We start from the raw sequence: 14,780 nt of genomic DNA on the forward strand, positions 1-14,780 counted from the left end.
GGCAACTTCAGCAGATTATATGGTGGCTGGTAAGGGTCACCACGCCCTACACCGCAGCCACGGTAATCCACCGATATAATATATGTTTTAAAAAAACAAGACGGTTATTGTTATTGTCAACTTATTAGCAGTAGATCATACTTTAATTCTTATTGTCCTCATTCTCAGGGTTTTCCAGTAAGATCAGTCAGATGCCGGTCATCCTCATCCCTCTCCACTTCGACCGCGACCCTCTGCAGAAGCAGCCCTCATGTCGGCGCTCCGTTGTGGTGCGGACCTTTATCACCAGTGACTTCATGACAGGCATTGCTGCCATGCCTGGAAACCACATCCCAGAGGAGGTAAACCCCCATCACAAGTCTGCAGCTGCCTCTAGCATTTTACCACATTCAGTCAAGTTCTTCTATTTACTATTAAAGGGATGTTTCACAGTTTTTCCTCAACCTTTCTAGTTCCTTCAGTCTTATAAGAGGTGTTTTTATTTCTTCCACTAGGTGGTGCTAAAAATGGTAAATGAGATCAAGAAAATCCCTGGCATCTCCAGAGTGATGTATGACCTGACCTCCAAACCACCCGGCACCACAGAGTGGGAATAGAACTTCATATCACTAGGATGTACTCTCACACACAGTACACACTCTCAGCAGATATAAGGGGAATGGTGAACTGCTCTCCTTTTCTGCCCTTCCTCCCCGTGTCAGCCACGTCCCCCCCTTCTCCTGTCCCATCTCTCTCCCTTTCCTCCCCTTATCTTCGACATTCCCACGGAAGGCAGACCGTACTGTGACCGAAGCGCCGCTGCTCTCTGCTGCCCCCCCACCACTCCCACCGAGTCTTAATATTTCTGGCGATAGGGACTGATTAACGTTGGTTATTGATAATATATTGTCACTTTTGATTCACGTACTACGATGTATTTCCTCGCTGTTATGTAAAGTTCAATTTGCTGCTTCCTTTTGTGAGATCACTCATTAAAAGCCAACAGCGAGAAGCTGTGAGATTTAAGTGATGTTGTGCCTCAAGTTGAATTATAGGATGAGTTAAACATGAAGACAAGCAAATAATAATGTCATAAAAGTTGAGTAGTCGGTAGGGGGAAGTTTGAGCCTTTAGCAGTTGCTTTTTCTGTCAGATGTTTTTGTTTTTGTTGTTGTAGGCCAGAATATCCTGTTGATCTCACTCTGCCTGCAGACTGCTCCGACTGAGGTTGTTGAAACTCACAACCATTGTGACCAATCAAACCTTTTTTGTGTTATAATCTTTTGCCAAAATGCTGTGTTGATTTCTAACGTTGCAGACGATCTTCTCCAGAACTTATTAGTGGATGTGAGTTGTGATGGAGGCCAATACAACTTTGTATATGCCTGTTCAGTGTTTCCTTTTTCTTTTGGTGGGACATTAACCTAGACTCTAGTGTGTCCAGAGAGGAGCTCATAACGCAGTTCTCCTCATGCTGCAATACGTGTGCTTTTTTACTGAAGAATCTAAAGACCAGAGGACTAGTATCGAACTCAAGAGTTTTGAAACATTTGTCGTCACGCCATGATTTTTAGCTGCTCTTGATTCGTGCAGGGGCACGCCTTTGCACGTTCTCTCACCCATAAAGCCTTGGTGCTACATCGATTTAAAACTCCACCTTGACTACTTTCCATATTATCGGGTTAGAAGTCTTGCCATCTCCCAGCATCTGCTCACTGTGTCTCCACAAGGCATTGCTGCTTTTATATTTATATCTGTTGTGTCCTCCCACAACGTTCAGTCTCTCCTCTTCAGTCGTGTCATTTAAGCCTCAGGTTTAACCCTCCCACTGTCTTTTTGGGTGACCTCGTGAGGAAAGTTGGCCAGAGGATTGATGGTTTATCCCTTGAGGTCCACATGGCAGGGGTGAGGTGGTGCTCACTCCTCACCCCTGCCACATGGACCCAAGGGATAAACCATCAAGCCTGCTCAATGGTCAACTTTCCTCACGGGGTCACACCCATTAGGACAGTGGGAGGGTTAACGGAGTATTAAAAGTGTGTTGTACCCTATCACAGATGTTTTACTCGGTGGTTCTCATGCCTCCATTTGTTCCCGTGCCTCTCATCGGTTTTATCGTTTTATGTTTCAGCGGCCAAAATGCCCCCAACATCGAAGGAATGCTTTTCCTACATTAATTGCTGTTTGGGTTCCTCCTTATGCTTTTCTTAAGGTGTGTGTTTTTGTCTATTTTACAGACGTTTCATTAGAACAGCTAACAGTGGACATTTATTTGAAATCCCAATAAGATTAAGTTATGCAAGACTTTTGTTCTTTAAGTTTGTTCAGCAACTGTCATTTTTCTTAGTAACGTGCCTCAAACCAAGCCACTGCATGCAGTTTCAACAATGACATTTGTACAATGGAAAACTGAGCTTTAATAAAGATCTCAATGTTGAAACTTTTATTGTCCTTATTTATTTATAGTAATTCAGACTGCAAATGCTTATACTGCAGTTATAACAGCGTTTAATGTCTGGAGCCACAGGCAAAGCAAGAATTTGGTCTAGTATTTAAATAATACATTTATTTAGTCTGGCTTGCCAGGCTAACAGGCCTGGTCAATAAGCTATGAAGATCCTTTAGTTCTGATTCTAAGCTCCTTTTTATCTGCAAAAAAGTTTTGAAATCATTTGGAGGCGTACATTTTTTCTAGACAATTGATTTTGGTTTTAAAATCTGACCGGTGATGTGTAACATGTTGTTTTTAAATGGTTCCAGTCAGAATTTTACAGATAAAGATTGTTTTCTCCATTTAGGGAAGTATTTGTAAACCTTGAATGTGAGGTACCTCAAGGCTCAGTTTTGGGCCTTTTTTATGTTTTAGCCAAGGATTTCATAAACCGAATGGTAATGCAGACCTTTCTCACCCATGTTTAGCCGAAATAAAGATGGCATTTTTACAGTCTGCCTCACCTAATTATGATTAGGTTTAGAGGTCATGTGAAAAAAAAGCCTGGAAAAAATGGCATCCATGGTTGAGTTTCAAGACCAAAATATCTGTTTAAAACACCAAAGGCCCATCTCACATGTTGGATGTTCAACACTTTTAGGAAACTGTTGAACTGATGAGACATAAATGTGTGCAGTCACCTTTTGTTTTTTATCTGTGCCCCAGACAAGCTGGTTCCCAAAGTCAGAGACTCTCTTGGTCAGCTTGCTTCTCACACCAAACCCTCTTGTCAGGAATGTTGGTGTGACCTTTGACCCAGCTCTCACCCTGGATTCTCATGTCAGTTCTCTTGTTCGCTCGTCCTTCTTCCATCTCAGGAACATTTCTAAGATGAGTCCCATTCTGTCTCGCTCTGAACTTGAGACAGTTCTCCACACCTTCATCTCCTCACACTTAGACTACTGTAACTCTCTTTTCACGTGTCTGAGCAGAACCTCCCTGAACCGTCTACAGGTGGTTCAGAATGCCTGTGCTCAGCTTCTGACCAAGTCCTCCAAACACACCCACATCACCCCGCTTCTCCTCCAGCTTCATTGGCTGCCAGTCAACTTCAGGGTTCATTTCAAGATCCTGGTTCTGGTCTATAGGGCCTTACATGGACAAGCACCATCTTACATTGGTGATCTTCTTAGTCCCTACACCCCCAGCAGGTCCCTGAGGTCCAGTGATCAAAGCCTACTGGTTGTGCAGCACCAGGCTAAAGATCAAAGGTGACAGATCATTTGCTGCTGTGGCCCCCAGACTCTGGAACTCTCTCCCCCTGAGCCTGAGATCAGTGGACTCAGTGGTCTCCTTTAAAAAGCAGCTGAAGACTCACCTGCTGAAGCTGGCTTTGGTGACCTTCATCACCATCCTCTCCTTATTCCGATCTTTCTACCTATTCCACCTGTCCTGGGATCCACTGATTTCCTTTTTCTTATTAATTTTCTCTTTCCCTTTACTCACATTTTAATCACAATTTCTACTTCTCCCATCTTTATGGTATGTTGTAAAATAATTTTAAAATATTTTAAAATTTTATTCTTGTTCTTCACTGTATAAAATATTGTTTCTTCTTCTTAAAATTTAGCTCAGGAACTTCTAGTTTTCTAATGTAATGCCATAATTATGACAAGTACTGTGCATCGCCATATTGTTTACAGAAATTAACAATGTAATACAGCCCTGCAAGTGTGTGTGCTGGAGGTTCAGGTGTGGCCGACTCTCCCTGGACTGAAAGACAAGTATGGACTGGTTTCACTCTGCTGAACAACACTCCCGGGACGCCGGCCGGGGAACCGTTTTAGAACTGTTGCTGAAATGTAATATTGATTAAAGGTTGCCACATCTGACAATTAACTGGTGGCCTGTGGCGGTTTATCGTCGGCACAGAATCATGATAAATCCTTTTTACTGGAAGAAAGAAGAAGAAATCAAAGCCTCCCAGATTGTTTCTTCTTGGACAGTTTCTAAGAAAGTTGTGCCGATGTGTTTGAGCACTTTTGATGACCAGAGTCCTGTTTGTGGTCATTAAAAGGAAGCTGAATTATTGTGGGTGAGGTCTTTTGATTTCAAAGTATTTGTTAAAAACACAAAAGTCCTTATTCTGTTTTCCAATAAATACAGATTAATAAGTGCAGCTGCTTATTGCAGCCTGGCTTCCTCCTCTTTGCTCTTGCTCCGCTGAGTCTGTTAGGTTACCTTTGCAGCTCTTCCCCCCTGAGAGCCGATGAGACACCTGTCACACACCGCTGCCTTGTTCTCGGTCTTCTGCAGAGTGGAGCGCTCCCGACTGCTCTCAGTACTGACAACGCATGGAAATGAGAGGGTTTCTGCTTGGACTGTGTTGCTTTCTCTGCATTTACCGACACGTCTCCGGAGTGTCCACCTGCAAGCTGAAGGCCACGTTCAACCTGAACGGCTACAAGAATGTAGAGAAGAAAAAGGTGGTTATTGGAGGGATGTTTCCTGTTCACAAGCGCATTGCTTCTAATAAAGGGAATACTTCAAGTCTACCAGTCTCATCGCCTTGTGATGGGTGAGTAAAACCATTTAGAATACCACAAATTGTTCAATTGCATTTAAACAGATCATCTTGAGGGGCTATCCCCATAAATGATTACACATCTTTAGATCTATTGGTTCATTTTCTTCATCGCTATCTCATGATTCTCCAGATTTAATTTCCGAACCTTCCGCTGGACACAGACAATGCTGTTTGCCATCAATGAAATCAACAAGAGAACAGACCTGCTGCCCAACACCGACCTGGGCTATGTCATCTATGACTCCTGCTTCACCATCTCCAAGGCCGTGGAGGGAACACTGACTTACCTGACGGGTCAAGATGAAGCAGTACCCAACTATCGCTGTGGCAACGGGCCACCTCTTGCTGCTCTAGTCGGAGCTGGAGGTTCGGATCTGTCCATCGCCACAGCCAGAATTCTGGGGCTCTACCATTTTCCACAGGTCAGCCACTTCAAGAAAGGTAGACAATGAGAGAAATCCATGAAAAGATGATAATTTTACCTCTCATCTTCAGGTCAGCTATTCATCAACATGTTCTGCCCTGAATAACAAGTTCCAGTTCCCCACCTTCCTACGAACCATCCCTAACGACGTGCACCAGTCTGCAGCCATGGCTCAGATGGTGCTACATTTCGGATGGACTTGGGTGGGCATCATAGCTGCCGATGACGACTACGGCAAATACGGCATCAAAGACTTTAAGGAGAAGGTGGAGGAAGCTGGTGTCTGCATCTCCTTCTCTGAGACCCTGCCAAAAGTAAGCTATTTTCACCCAGGTCAGGAGAAATGCACTAAACTACCTAAGCTGGTGTGAGGACAGTGATGGCAGTCGTGGCGTCCTTGAGCAAGACACTTGACCCACACTGCCTGCTGGATGTGGTCGGGACTGGTGGTGCCAGTGTTCAGTAGCCTCGCTTCTGCCAGTGCGCCCCAGGATAGCTGTGGCCACGTTGTAGCTCATCGCCGTCCGCCAGTGTGTGAATGTGTGTGTGTGGGTGAAGGACTGGATGCAGTGTGAAGCAATTTGAAGGCACAGCACAAATACAAGCCATTTACTATGTCATGAACGTATCTGTGTGTTTTTCATTTAGGTGAACAACCCAGAGGCCATCCAAAGGATTTCTAAAACCGTAGCTGAGTCCACAGCCAAGATCATTGTGGTCTTCTCATCAGACGTGGACTTTAGTCCTCTCATCCCTGAGCTGCTCCGGAACAATGTGACCAACCGCACCTGGATTGCCAGCGAGGCCTGGGTCACCTCTGCTCTCATCAATCAGCCTGGGGTGAGGGCTTAACCAGCTGATGGCAAAACACCAATCAGCTCTTCCAGGTTCTACACACCAATTATGCCTATAAATGATGACAATCGTGTTTTCACCCAGATGAACTCGATGCTGGCTGGCACCTTGGGTTTTGGAGTGAAGAGGGCTGACATCTCCGGTCTTCGGCAATATCTGCTAAATTTGGATCCCTATGCTGACAAGCTCACTGAAGAGTTCTGGGGAACAGTGCGTTTATCTTTTGTCCACACTCACTTGCACGATCAAAACAAATCACACTATCCAGAAAAATACAAATTTTGTGATCTTAATTCTGTGTTCTAGTTGTTTAACTGCACTTTAGACTACAACACAGCACTGAGTATGGCCAAGAACACGAACAGCTCGTCCTCCAGAGCAAAGAGGGGTGTACCAGATGGCCTGTGTAGTGGGAAGGAGTCCGTGGCGCAGCTCAATAACACCTACTCTGATGTTTCACAGCTACGAATCACTTACAGGTCAGTTGCTAGCTTCCATATATTTGTCACTGTGCCTGCAGCAGTTATTGAACTGTCGTTCCTCTGAAGTGTATACAAGGCTGTGTATGCCGTGGCCCACGCCTTGCACAATCTGGAGCACTGCGAACCAGGAAGTGGTCCCTTCGTTGGGAACAGCTGTGCCAACATCTCTAACTTTGAGCCGTGGCAGGTTGATACATCACACGTTTTCTCATGTATGTGTGAAACTGCTTGTAGTTCATTCAATCTCTGTCTTTCCCAGTTGATGTACTACGTGAAGAATGTGCGTTACAAGGTGCCAAACACGGAGGAGGAGATCTACTTTGAAGATGGGGACATAAAAGGCTTCTACGACATCATCAACTGGCAGTTCAGTAGTAACGGTGAGATGCACTATGTCTCCGTGGGACACTACAACGGATCTGCAGCTCCAGAGGACAAACTTCACATCAGGAACGGCTCCATCATTTGGAACAATGACGTTTTGGAGGTCAGTTGCACCTTGATTGGGACAAGAGCTTAGCACATGTTCTGTCACATCCCTGGTACTACAGTTTTCTAATTTGTGTCTCCAAGCCTCCTCGGTCAGTGTGCAGTGAAAACTGTCAGCCTGGCACCAGGAAGGGGATCCGGCAGGGGGAGCCGGTCTGCTGTTTTGACTGCATCCCGTGTGCAGATGGAGAGATCAGCAACACAACTAGTCAGTATATGAATATTATTTCCTTTAATAAAATCTGCTAACGGAGCCTGGATAGCTGCTGCTGGTTTAAATTGACACTGTCCTGAAGGAAGAGCATTGTGCTTTCACGATTTAAAACCAAACTCTGAAAAACATGCCAAACTTTATCAGGTCAGCTGAGAACAATCAGGCATTACGTTTTCAGAGTTTAACCACAGAAGCTGTGTGTAAGCATTTTAATTGGTTTGTCTTTAAGTTCTGGGACTTTTGGCCTTTGCTTGTAGAGGTCATGAATAATTACTATCTAACCGGTTGTAGAAAACTTCCTAAAATATCTCAGTTTATAGAATTAGAAGGAACATATTATGATTTTTTAAAAAGGGATAACTGATCCTTGTCTAACATGCTCACAAGGGTTTTAGCACAAATTCAATCTCACATAACGCAATTTCAGCAGTTTAATTGTTATTATTTTCAGTACCTTCCAGAATGAACCGTTTCAGGGCTCTGTCACTTTAATTAATTTATTTTTTATTTAACCTTTATTTATCCAGATGAGTCGATTGAGAACTCATTCTCATTTACGACGACGATCTGGCCAAGAGGCAGCAGCAGCAGACACATAGTGAGCTTTACATCAAAGAAAAACAGGCAAGATTAAAAATAAATATGCAAGACAAAAATAAGATAAAACAATTAAACAAAAGGCCAAAGGACTGTTCTCATTTACAATATATACAAGCAATCAAAATTGACTTTAAACAGTCTAAGTAATCAAAAGCAGACACATTAATCAGAAACTGTTGATTGCAATGAACTATTGAAGGTAGATGATAGAATGTAGGAAGTGAGATTTTTGCAGCTCATTCCAGTCGTTGGAAGCAGCAAACTGGAATGAGGAGTGGCCAAAGGATGTGCGAGCTTTGGGAATAACCATAGAGCTCAAGTTACTGGAATGTAAATTGTGCTGATTGATGGAAGTGATGAGCAAAGATATAACGGTATTTACTGATGATTGTTTAGTATATGTTTATGTTTATGTTTATTTATTTGGCAGACGCTTTTATCCAAAGCGACTTACAATTTATAACCTATAGGGCATGTTGTGATCTGTATACAAACTGATACCAATGTAACAACCTGTGGGGATGGAGTGATGGCCAGTTAACGAGTGAGTACAGATCACAATGATGAGTAGTGAAAGCGGCACCAGCGACAAAACAGATGGCTAAGTGATAAATGACATTGAGTGTATGAAGACGTTTTTTGGCAGCAGTCCTATAAATGATGTCACCGTAATCTAAGATGGGAAGGATTGTCATTTTGACCAAGCTTGCTTTGCAGACTGAATAAAGGATGACCTGTTGCGGTATAGAAACCCAATTCTTGACTTGACTTTAGAAAGTAATGAATTAATGTAAATGTCATATGAAAGTGTGCTGTCAAGCCAGATATCCAAACACTTATAGGAACTGACAAGTTGTAGTTCTGTACCACCGAGGGAAACAATGCTAGGGTGGAAAGTTGATTGGGGTAAATTACGCCTGAAGATCATGAACTTTGTTTTACTTGTGTTTAAATGAAGATGAAGGTTGGAGAAGTCATGTTGAAGACAATTAAAGTTGTGCTGCAGGAGGACAAAGCTAGCCTGGCAAGCCAGACTAAATCAATGTATTATTTAGTTTGGCCACGCTCCATCCTCTTGGTTGTGGGGCGGGTTCTACCGTTGTCTTTCAAATGATCTCCGCATTCCACTGGACAATGAATGTGACATACTCTTGTTTCACTCTGTTGCATCATCCCACCCACCAGGCATATAGAGTGCCCTGATTGGCCCACAAAGTGGAAAAAACTCTGTGATTTGTTCACCAAGCAGATAGAGCACTATGATTGGCCCACCATTATGGACCAATCACAGCTCTTTATGTGTTTGAAACCCCTCTAGAGAGCTGTGATTGGCTAGCCAGAGTCCTGGTAGGAGCTGCGGAGGTTCCAATGGAGCAATCCTAGACCAAACTTTGCAAAGCAAGAATTTGGTCTAGTTCACTAGGCTAGGACAAAGCAGCATTCAAGGGTGAACTGCATGCATATAAAATGGTGTCGTCCGCATATAAATGTATATGAGAACTGTCAACAGCATGAACAATGATTTTGAATAAGGTTGGGCCCAGTATCGACCCCTGAGGAACGCCCATACATAGAGGTAGAGGGACAGATTGCTAACCCTCTGTCCTCACTGTTTGTGTACAGCCTAAGATATAACTTCCAAACCATGCCATGGATGCCTGAGAAAGTCCTCTTTGTTTGAGTCTTCTAAGTAAGACGTTATGATCCACAGAGTCAAAGGCTTTGGCCAAGTCAACAAACACAGCCACACACTATTCCTCGTTGTCAATGACACATATGATGTCATTTAGCACTTTAAGTGTTGCAGAGACACACCCATGGCCACTTCTGAAACCGGACTGCAAGGGGTAATAATACTGCTGGATTTAAAAAAACAAGCTGAAGCTTCTTCTGGCCACGCCCACCCATCCCCTAACTGGCTGGGCATTTTTCACAAATGAAAAAGAACAAGATAAAGAAGTGCCATTTTAATTTAAAGGCATGTAAATCTCAGAACCACACTGTTTACAGGACAAACAGCTCCGGAGCCAAGCTAGCTCATGTCTAACGATGATAGAAACAGCCATTATTTCAAAGTACTTGCATCTCCCTCATCTGTTGACTTGACACAGGTACTAATGTGCATTTGATGTTCTCAAAGCGGTCCGCTTCCAAGAGGTTAGCACACATCGAAAGATTTCTGACAACTTTAGCTGAAACATGGACATTGAACATGAATTAGAGCTGCACAGTTCTCTGACGGTTTTCTTTGACTGGGGGGAAGTGTAGAGATTTGTGTTTGTAACACTGAAAGAAAATAGATGGACATTTTTATTTGTGTTTGGAGTGTTTATAGAGGCAGTAGATACTAACATGGCAGTACAAAGGGATGCAAAAAGGGAGTTTTGAATCATTCGTCCCGTTTAAGACTTGCTGATTTATAAAACTGATGAGTGATATGAAGAATGCTCTGAAATTAAGCCATCAGCCATTTAAACTTTTAAAATTTGTCTTTTCTCATTTTGACAGATGCTCGTGAATGCATCCTGTGCACTGGAGACGATTGGTCTAATAGTGCTCACAATGCATGTGTACCAAAAATCATTGAGTTCCTGGCCTTTGGAGAGCCGTTGGGAATCACCCTGATTGCCATCTCAGCCTTTGGAGCTTTAGTCACCATTGCTGTTGGGGTGAGAATCACACAACATCATCAACAACATCATCACACAACATCAACAACAACATCCCACACATCTACACACATTTGTAGATCTCCTGATCAGAGTAAAACTACACATTTTCTGATGGTTTCTTTCTCTTTTGGATCTTTCAGATCGTGTTTGTTATGAACATTGGCACACCCCTGGTAAAGGCTAATGATGTCCTGCTGAGTTTCTCGTTGCTCTTCTCCCTGGTGGTGACCTTCCTTTGCTCTATCGTCTTCCTGGGAGAGCCAAAGCACTGGAGCTGCATGACGAGCCAAGTGGCCTTAGCTCTGGGTTTTGCTCTCTGTCTGTCCTCCATCATGGGTTAGTAAGGACCAGAAGTCTTTACTTATTAAGATTCAACCAAATTACAGAATTCATAGACTCATCTAAAGTTTGATGTCCTCTGCTTCAGGTAAGGCAGCGGTGCTGATGCTGAGAGCTCAATTCTTGAAAAAAGCCAGAGCCAGAGCCAAGGCAGCCGCCAAAGCTGCCAAAGCTGCAGCTGAGGCAGCAGCGAACAGTGGAAGTCCCGATGTGATTTTTACCAGCCCTAATGCTGAGTCCAGTGTTTCTGATAAACCCGAAGTTGACAGTCTCACCTTTGGCCACCAGAGGGCAATAACTGCAGCGTTAACATTAATACAGGTAAATGAAACTCCTTAAGAAAAGAGCTGCACACACACATCCCAACCTGGGCACCAAGCCTTACAAACCTTTTCAAAAAGTATATTTTATTGCATTTTCAGTTCACTGTACACCCTTCACACAGTATATTATGTTGTATACTGAAAGTACATTCTGTATAAAATCTTAATGGAACAACAGAACAATTTAACAATTTTGGTTGTGCTTCTGGCGATCCTCTCCAACGTAAGTGCATATATAGTATTGAAGGCAATATTCACATAGACACATTTAACAAAACTTTGAGTAAGAAGTCCCTGAATTACACCTTACTTTTGCTCCTCCCATTCCAGTCTAAATGCTGGCCAGAAGACCGGTTATTTTCCTACTCTCCCACTTTATAAGTCCTCAGATTTTTAAGTCCATCCTCTTAATATATGTTAGTAAAGGTTGTCCATATTTCGTCAAATAAATGTTGCTTGGCCTTTAAGATATAGGTAATCCGTTCCAGCGGCATCACCTGTAACATCTGTTTCATCCAATCCTTCACAGTGGGCCTATGGAGCTATTTCCATGCCATAGCTATACACTTTTTTGCTACCATTAAACTAAGATCCAAAAAGACACGCCGACACTTGCAGACTTACAAACCTAATCATGAAATGTCATTTTCTCTCCAGGCTATAGCATGCACAGTGTGGCTCATCATCCTCCCTCCACATCCCGTTAAAAACACTGCTGCCCAGAATGTGAAGATTATTCTGGAGTGTGATGAAGGCTCCATTGTCTTCATCTGTTGCATCTTCGCTTATGACATCCTGCTGGCTCTGATCGCCTTTATCTTTGCCTTCATAGCACGCAAACTGGAAGACCACTTCAGGTAGCTGATGATTAGTAGGAGGCTTTTGTCTGTTTTAATAATTTTTGTTTTTACAGAATCTTTTAGCCATTCTGAAGTGTTTTTTTAATTAAAGTGTGAATAATTACAGTTTTATCTACATTATACAACTACCTAAACGGCCTCAGTTCAGAGAATAAGAGATTTCTTCCTACAAGGCTAATGAGTTAATAGCTTGTCTGAATGTAGCAAAGACCAAGTATAACGCTGTCCTCCTAAAGCATCGGTTCATGTAAACATTACTTCAAAAGCCTTCACATTCTCTGTTTGACACCACAGTTACTTTGGCATAAATATAAAGAAATCCCAGCCAGATTTTTGAAGACAGCACTACGAGCTTTGCTGCGCTGTTAGCTCATCAGCCCTGCTGGATGTACACTCTCCTCCAAACACAGGCCATTCAGGAAGCCATCTAACTTTTACAAAAATCCCTATAATCTGCAGAGCTTTACATATATCTGCCTTTGTGTTTTTATTTTTATCCTCCAGTGAGGCGAAGTGTATGACCTTCGGCATGCTGGTCTTCTTCATTGTGTGGATCTCCTTTGTCCCGGCTTACCTCAGCACACGTGGAAAGTTCATGGTTGCAGTCCAGATTTTTGCTATCCTAGCTTCCAGCTTTGGCCTGCTGGCCTGCATCTTCCTCCCCAAATGCTACGTCCTTCTGATCAAGCCTGAACGCAACAAAGAGGAGCTGATGAAGCCTCGTCCTAAACCTCGTGATGGCACCTCTACCGGGACTTCTGCCTCTCTCGCCACAGCTGCTACTGAGGTTACAACAGCTATTGACTAAAATCCATCCGCATAAAAATGATGAAAACAGAAAGAAGACACACTGGTTTTATTTCTGTTATTGTGTGTTAAAAAATTACAAATACAGAAAAAAATCTGTAGTGCAAAAGGAAATTTTTATTTATATGAGCTGCTTTAGGGAGGATTTAAAAGCACAGGATCAGTGAAACCGCTGCCTTAGCAACAAATAAAAACGATCAGGAACAAGGTTAATGTCTTTGTACAAAGCTAAATACTGTAATCAGTTATTGTTTTATAGAAATCCATCATTTTTACATATCTTGTTTGCTGTGATGTTTTCAAATCCAGCAACAAGAATTTCCCTGTAAGATTTAGCCACTAATGCTTTTGCTTCATATTGTTTCCTTTTCAAAGCCCAGACTTTAAATTTGCATCATTGTTGCTCATTTCTTTCTAGAATTTGCATCATTGTTTTGCCTCATATTCTTAAAATCTTCATAATACATAATCTTGTAATTATTGGTGAAAAATGCCTTAATGTAATTTTTATGCTTTGTATGTTTTGACATGCTTTTGATCCCAAAGCAACAAATATTTTTTCCTCTGTTTTGTATAGAAGATTTGTTACTAGAAGTATTTGCAGCATTATTTTGAGTAAATCAATCTTGGATATGTTTGGTTTAATTCTTCGATGGTCGCCCGCTCAGTGGACCTGGCTAACTAAAGATCAAACCACCACCAGAGGGGAGCAGACACGTATAGGACTAGGTATGGTTTTTTATGAAAGTACCAATCCCAATACTTTATTTGGATGGATAAAGATATGGCATATTGTCAGTTTTGACCGGCGGCGGCACGTGGTTTGAAGGAGAGGCAAACATATAAATCAGGTTGAGGTGGCTTCATTGCAGCATGTCTTGTCACCAACACCAACAACTAACACTAATACTCACTGCCTTTTTATAACCAAGTCCTCCTCCTTCCAGTCGGTAACAAGATGGCGCCTGTGCTTGGCTTTGCCGTGGTCATCGGCCACTTTTTCAAACTTTTCTCCACTAACCTCCTCTTTTCCACCTTGCTCCTGTCTGCGATCCTCTTCAGCAGGGCCGTGCAGAGACCTTTGATGGGGCGGGTGCTCAAAGTAAAAAAAAGGGGCATTTATAGAGCAATCCAATAAGTTAGAAAATTCAGATAATGAGACCCTTGGGTTCAAACAACATAATAAAAATATATAAATTAGTGTCATTAGTGTTAATGTTAGTTCATGAATAATAGTTTTAGTTTATAAAGCTGACTTATACCTAGAGATGTTACAACCACATTTCTGCCCCTGATCCGAGTCCAAGTTGTTTGATTTTTGATTATCTTCCAATACTGAGTCCTGTTCTGATATCAGGTGGTGATGCAACACATTATAAAAGAAGAAATAAGTCATCCTTCTGTCTGTATTTGTCATTTTGTTATTTTAGCCTGAAAAGGTCACTCATTCAGGAAGTACATGTAACAGAAATCAAGATACTTTATTGCTACTGCACAGGTGTACAACCAAAGACATTTTGTGCTTTCTAAAGACAGCTCTAGTAAGAGGTAGTAAAATAAATGTAAAATAAATGCAACCACAGAGACTTATCCATGTGATCTACAGCTATGTTAGCTGAGATCTTTTTCCTGTCAGTAGAAAATTCTTGATCCCATTCCATGATCTCACTGAACTGAACACTAAACATGAGAGCTCTGCTACCAACCTAACAACAACA

At 42.4% G+C, this 14,780-nt stretch overlaps 2 protein-coding genes across 2 annotated transcripts in view; both read left to right on the forward strand.

Annotated features, from left to right (window-relative positions):
• gmps (guanine monophosphate synthase) overlaps positions 1-828 on the forward strand; it is a 12,672-nt gene extending 11,844 nt beyond the window's left edge. Inside the window, exons 15-16 of the mRNA XM_015951827.3 lie at positions 169-341; positions 495-828. Coding sequence (XP_015807313.1) covers positions 169-341; positions 495-596 — 275 coding nt within the window. The 3' untranslated portion in view covers positions 597-828. The remainder of the gene's footprint in view (positions 1-168; positions 342-494) is intronic.
• A 3,946-nt stretch (positions 829-4,774) lies between these two features.
• vmn2r1 (vomeronasal 2, receptor 1) lies at positions 4,775-13,880 on the forward strand. Its single transcript, XM_054742795.2, has 14 exons — positions 4,775-4,988; positions 5,128-5,419; positions 5,493-5,735; positions 6,070-6,261; positions 6,361-6,486; positions 6,583-6,755; positions 6,825-6,945; positions 7,018-7,245; positions 7,332-7,455; positions 10,570-10,730; positions 10,874-11,069; positions 11,161-11,393; positions 12,053-12,252; positions 12,760-13,880. Exons 1-14 carry the CDS (start codon positions 4,912-4,914, stop codon positions 13,061-13,063), a joined length of 2,670 nt encoding a protein of 889 aa, XP_054598770.1. The 5' UTR covers positions 4,775-4,911; the 3' UTR covers positions 13,064-13,880.
• Positions 13,881-14,780: the final 900 nt, after the last annotated feature.

This window comes from Nothobranchius furzeri, chromosome 13 (genome assembly GCF_043380555.1).
Source record: "Nothobranchius furzeri strain GRZ-AD chromosome 13, NfurGRZ-RIMD1, whole genome shotgun sequence".
In the NCBI taxonomy this organism is placed as follows: Eukaryota; Metazoa; Chordata; class Actinopteri; order Cyprinodontiformes; family Nothobranchiidae; genus Nothobranchius; species Nothobranchius furzeri.

Excerpts from the sequence above, each read along its gene's own strand:
- vmn2r1 (XM_054742795.2), top strand. The coding sequence starts at position 4,912 with ATGTTTCCTGTTCACAAGCGCATTGCTTCTAATAAAGGGAATACTTCA. Across the intron at positions 6,756-6,824 it reads CAGCTACGAATCACTTACAG|TGTATACAAGGCTGTGTATG; the intron begins GTCAGTTGCTAG and ends GTTCCTCTGAAG. Across the intron at positions 11,070-11,160 it reads CTGTCTGTCCTCCATCATGG|GTAAGGCAGCGGTGCTGATG; the intron begins GTTAGTAAGGAC and ends CCTCTGCTTCAG.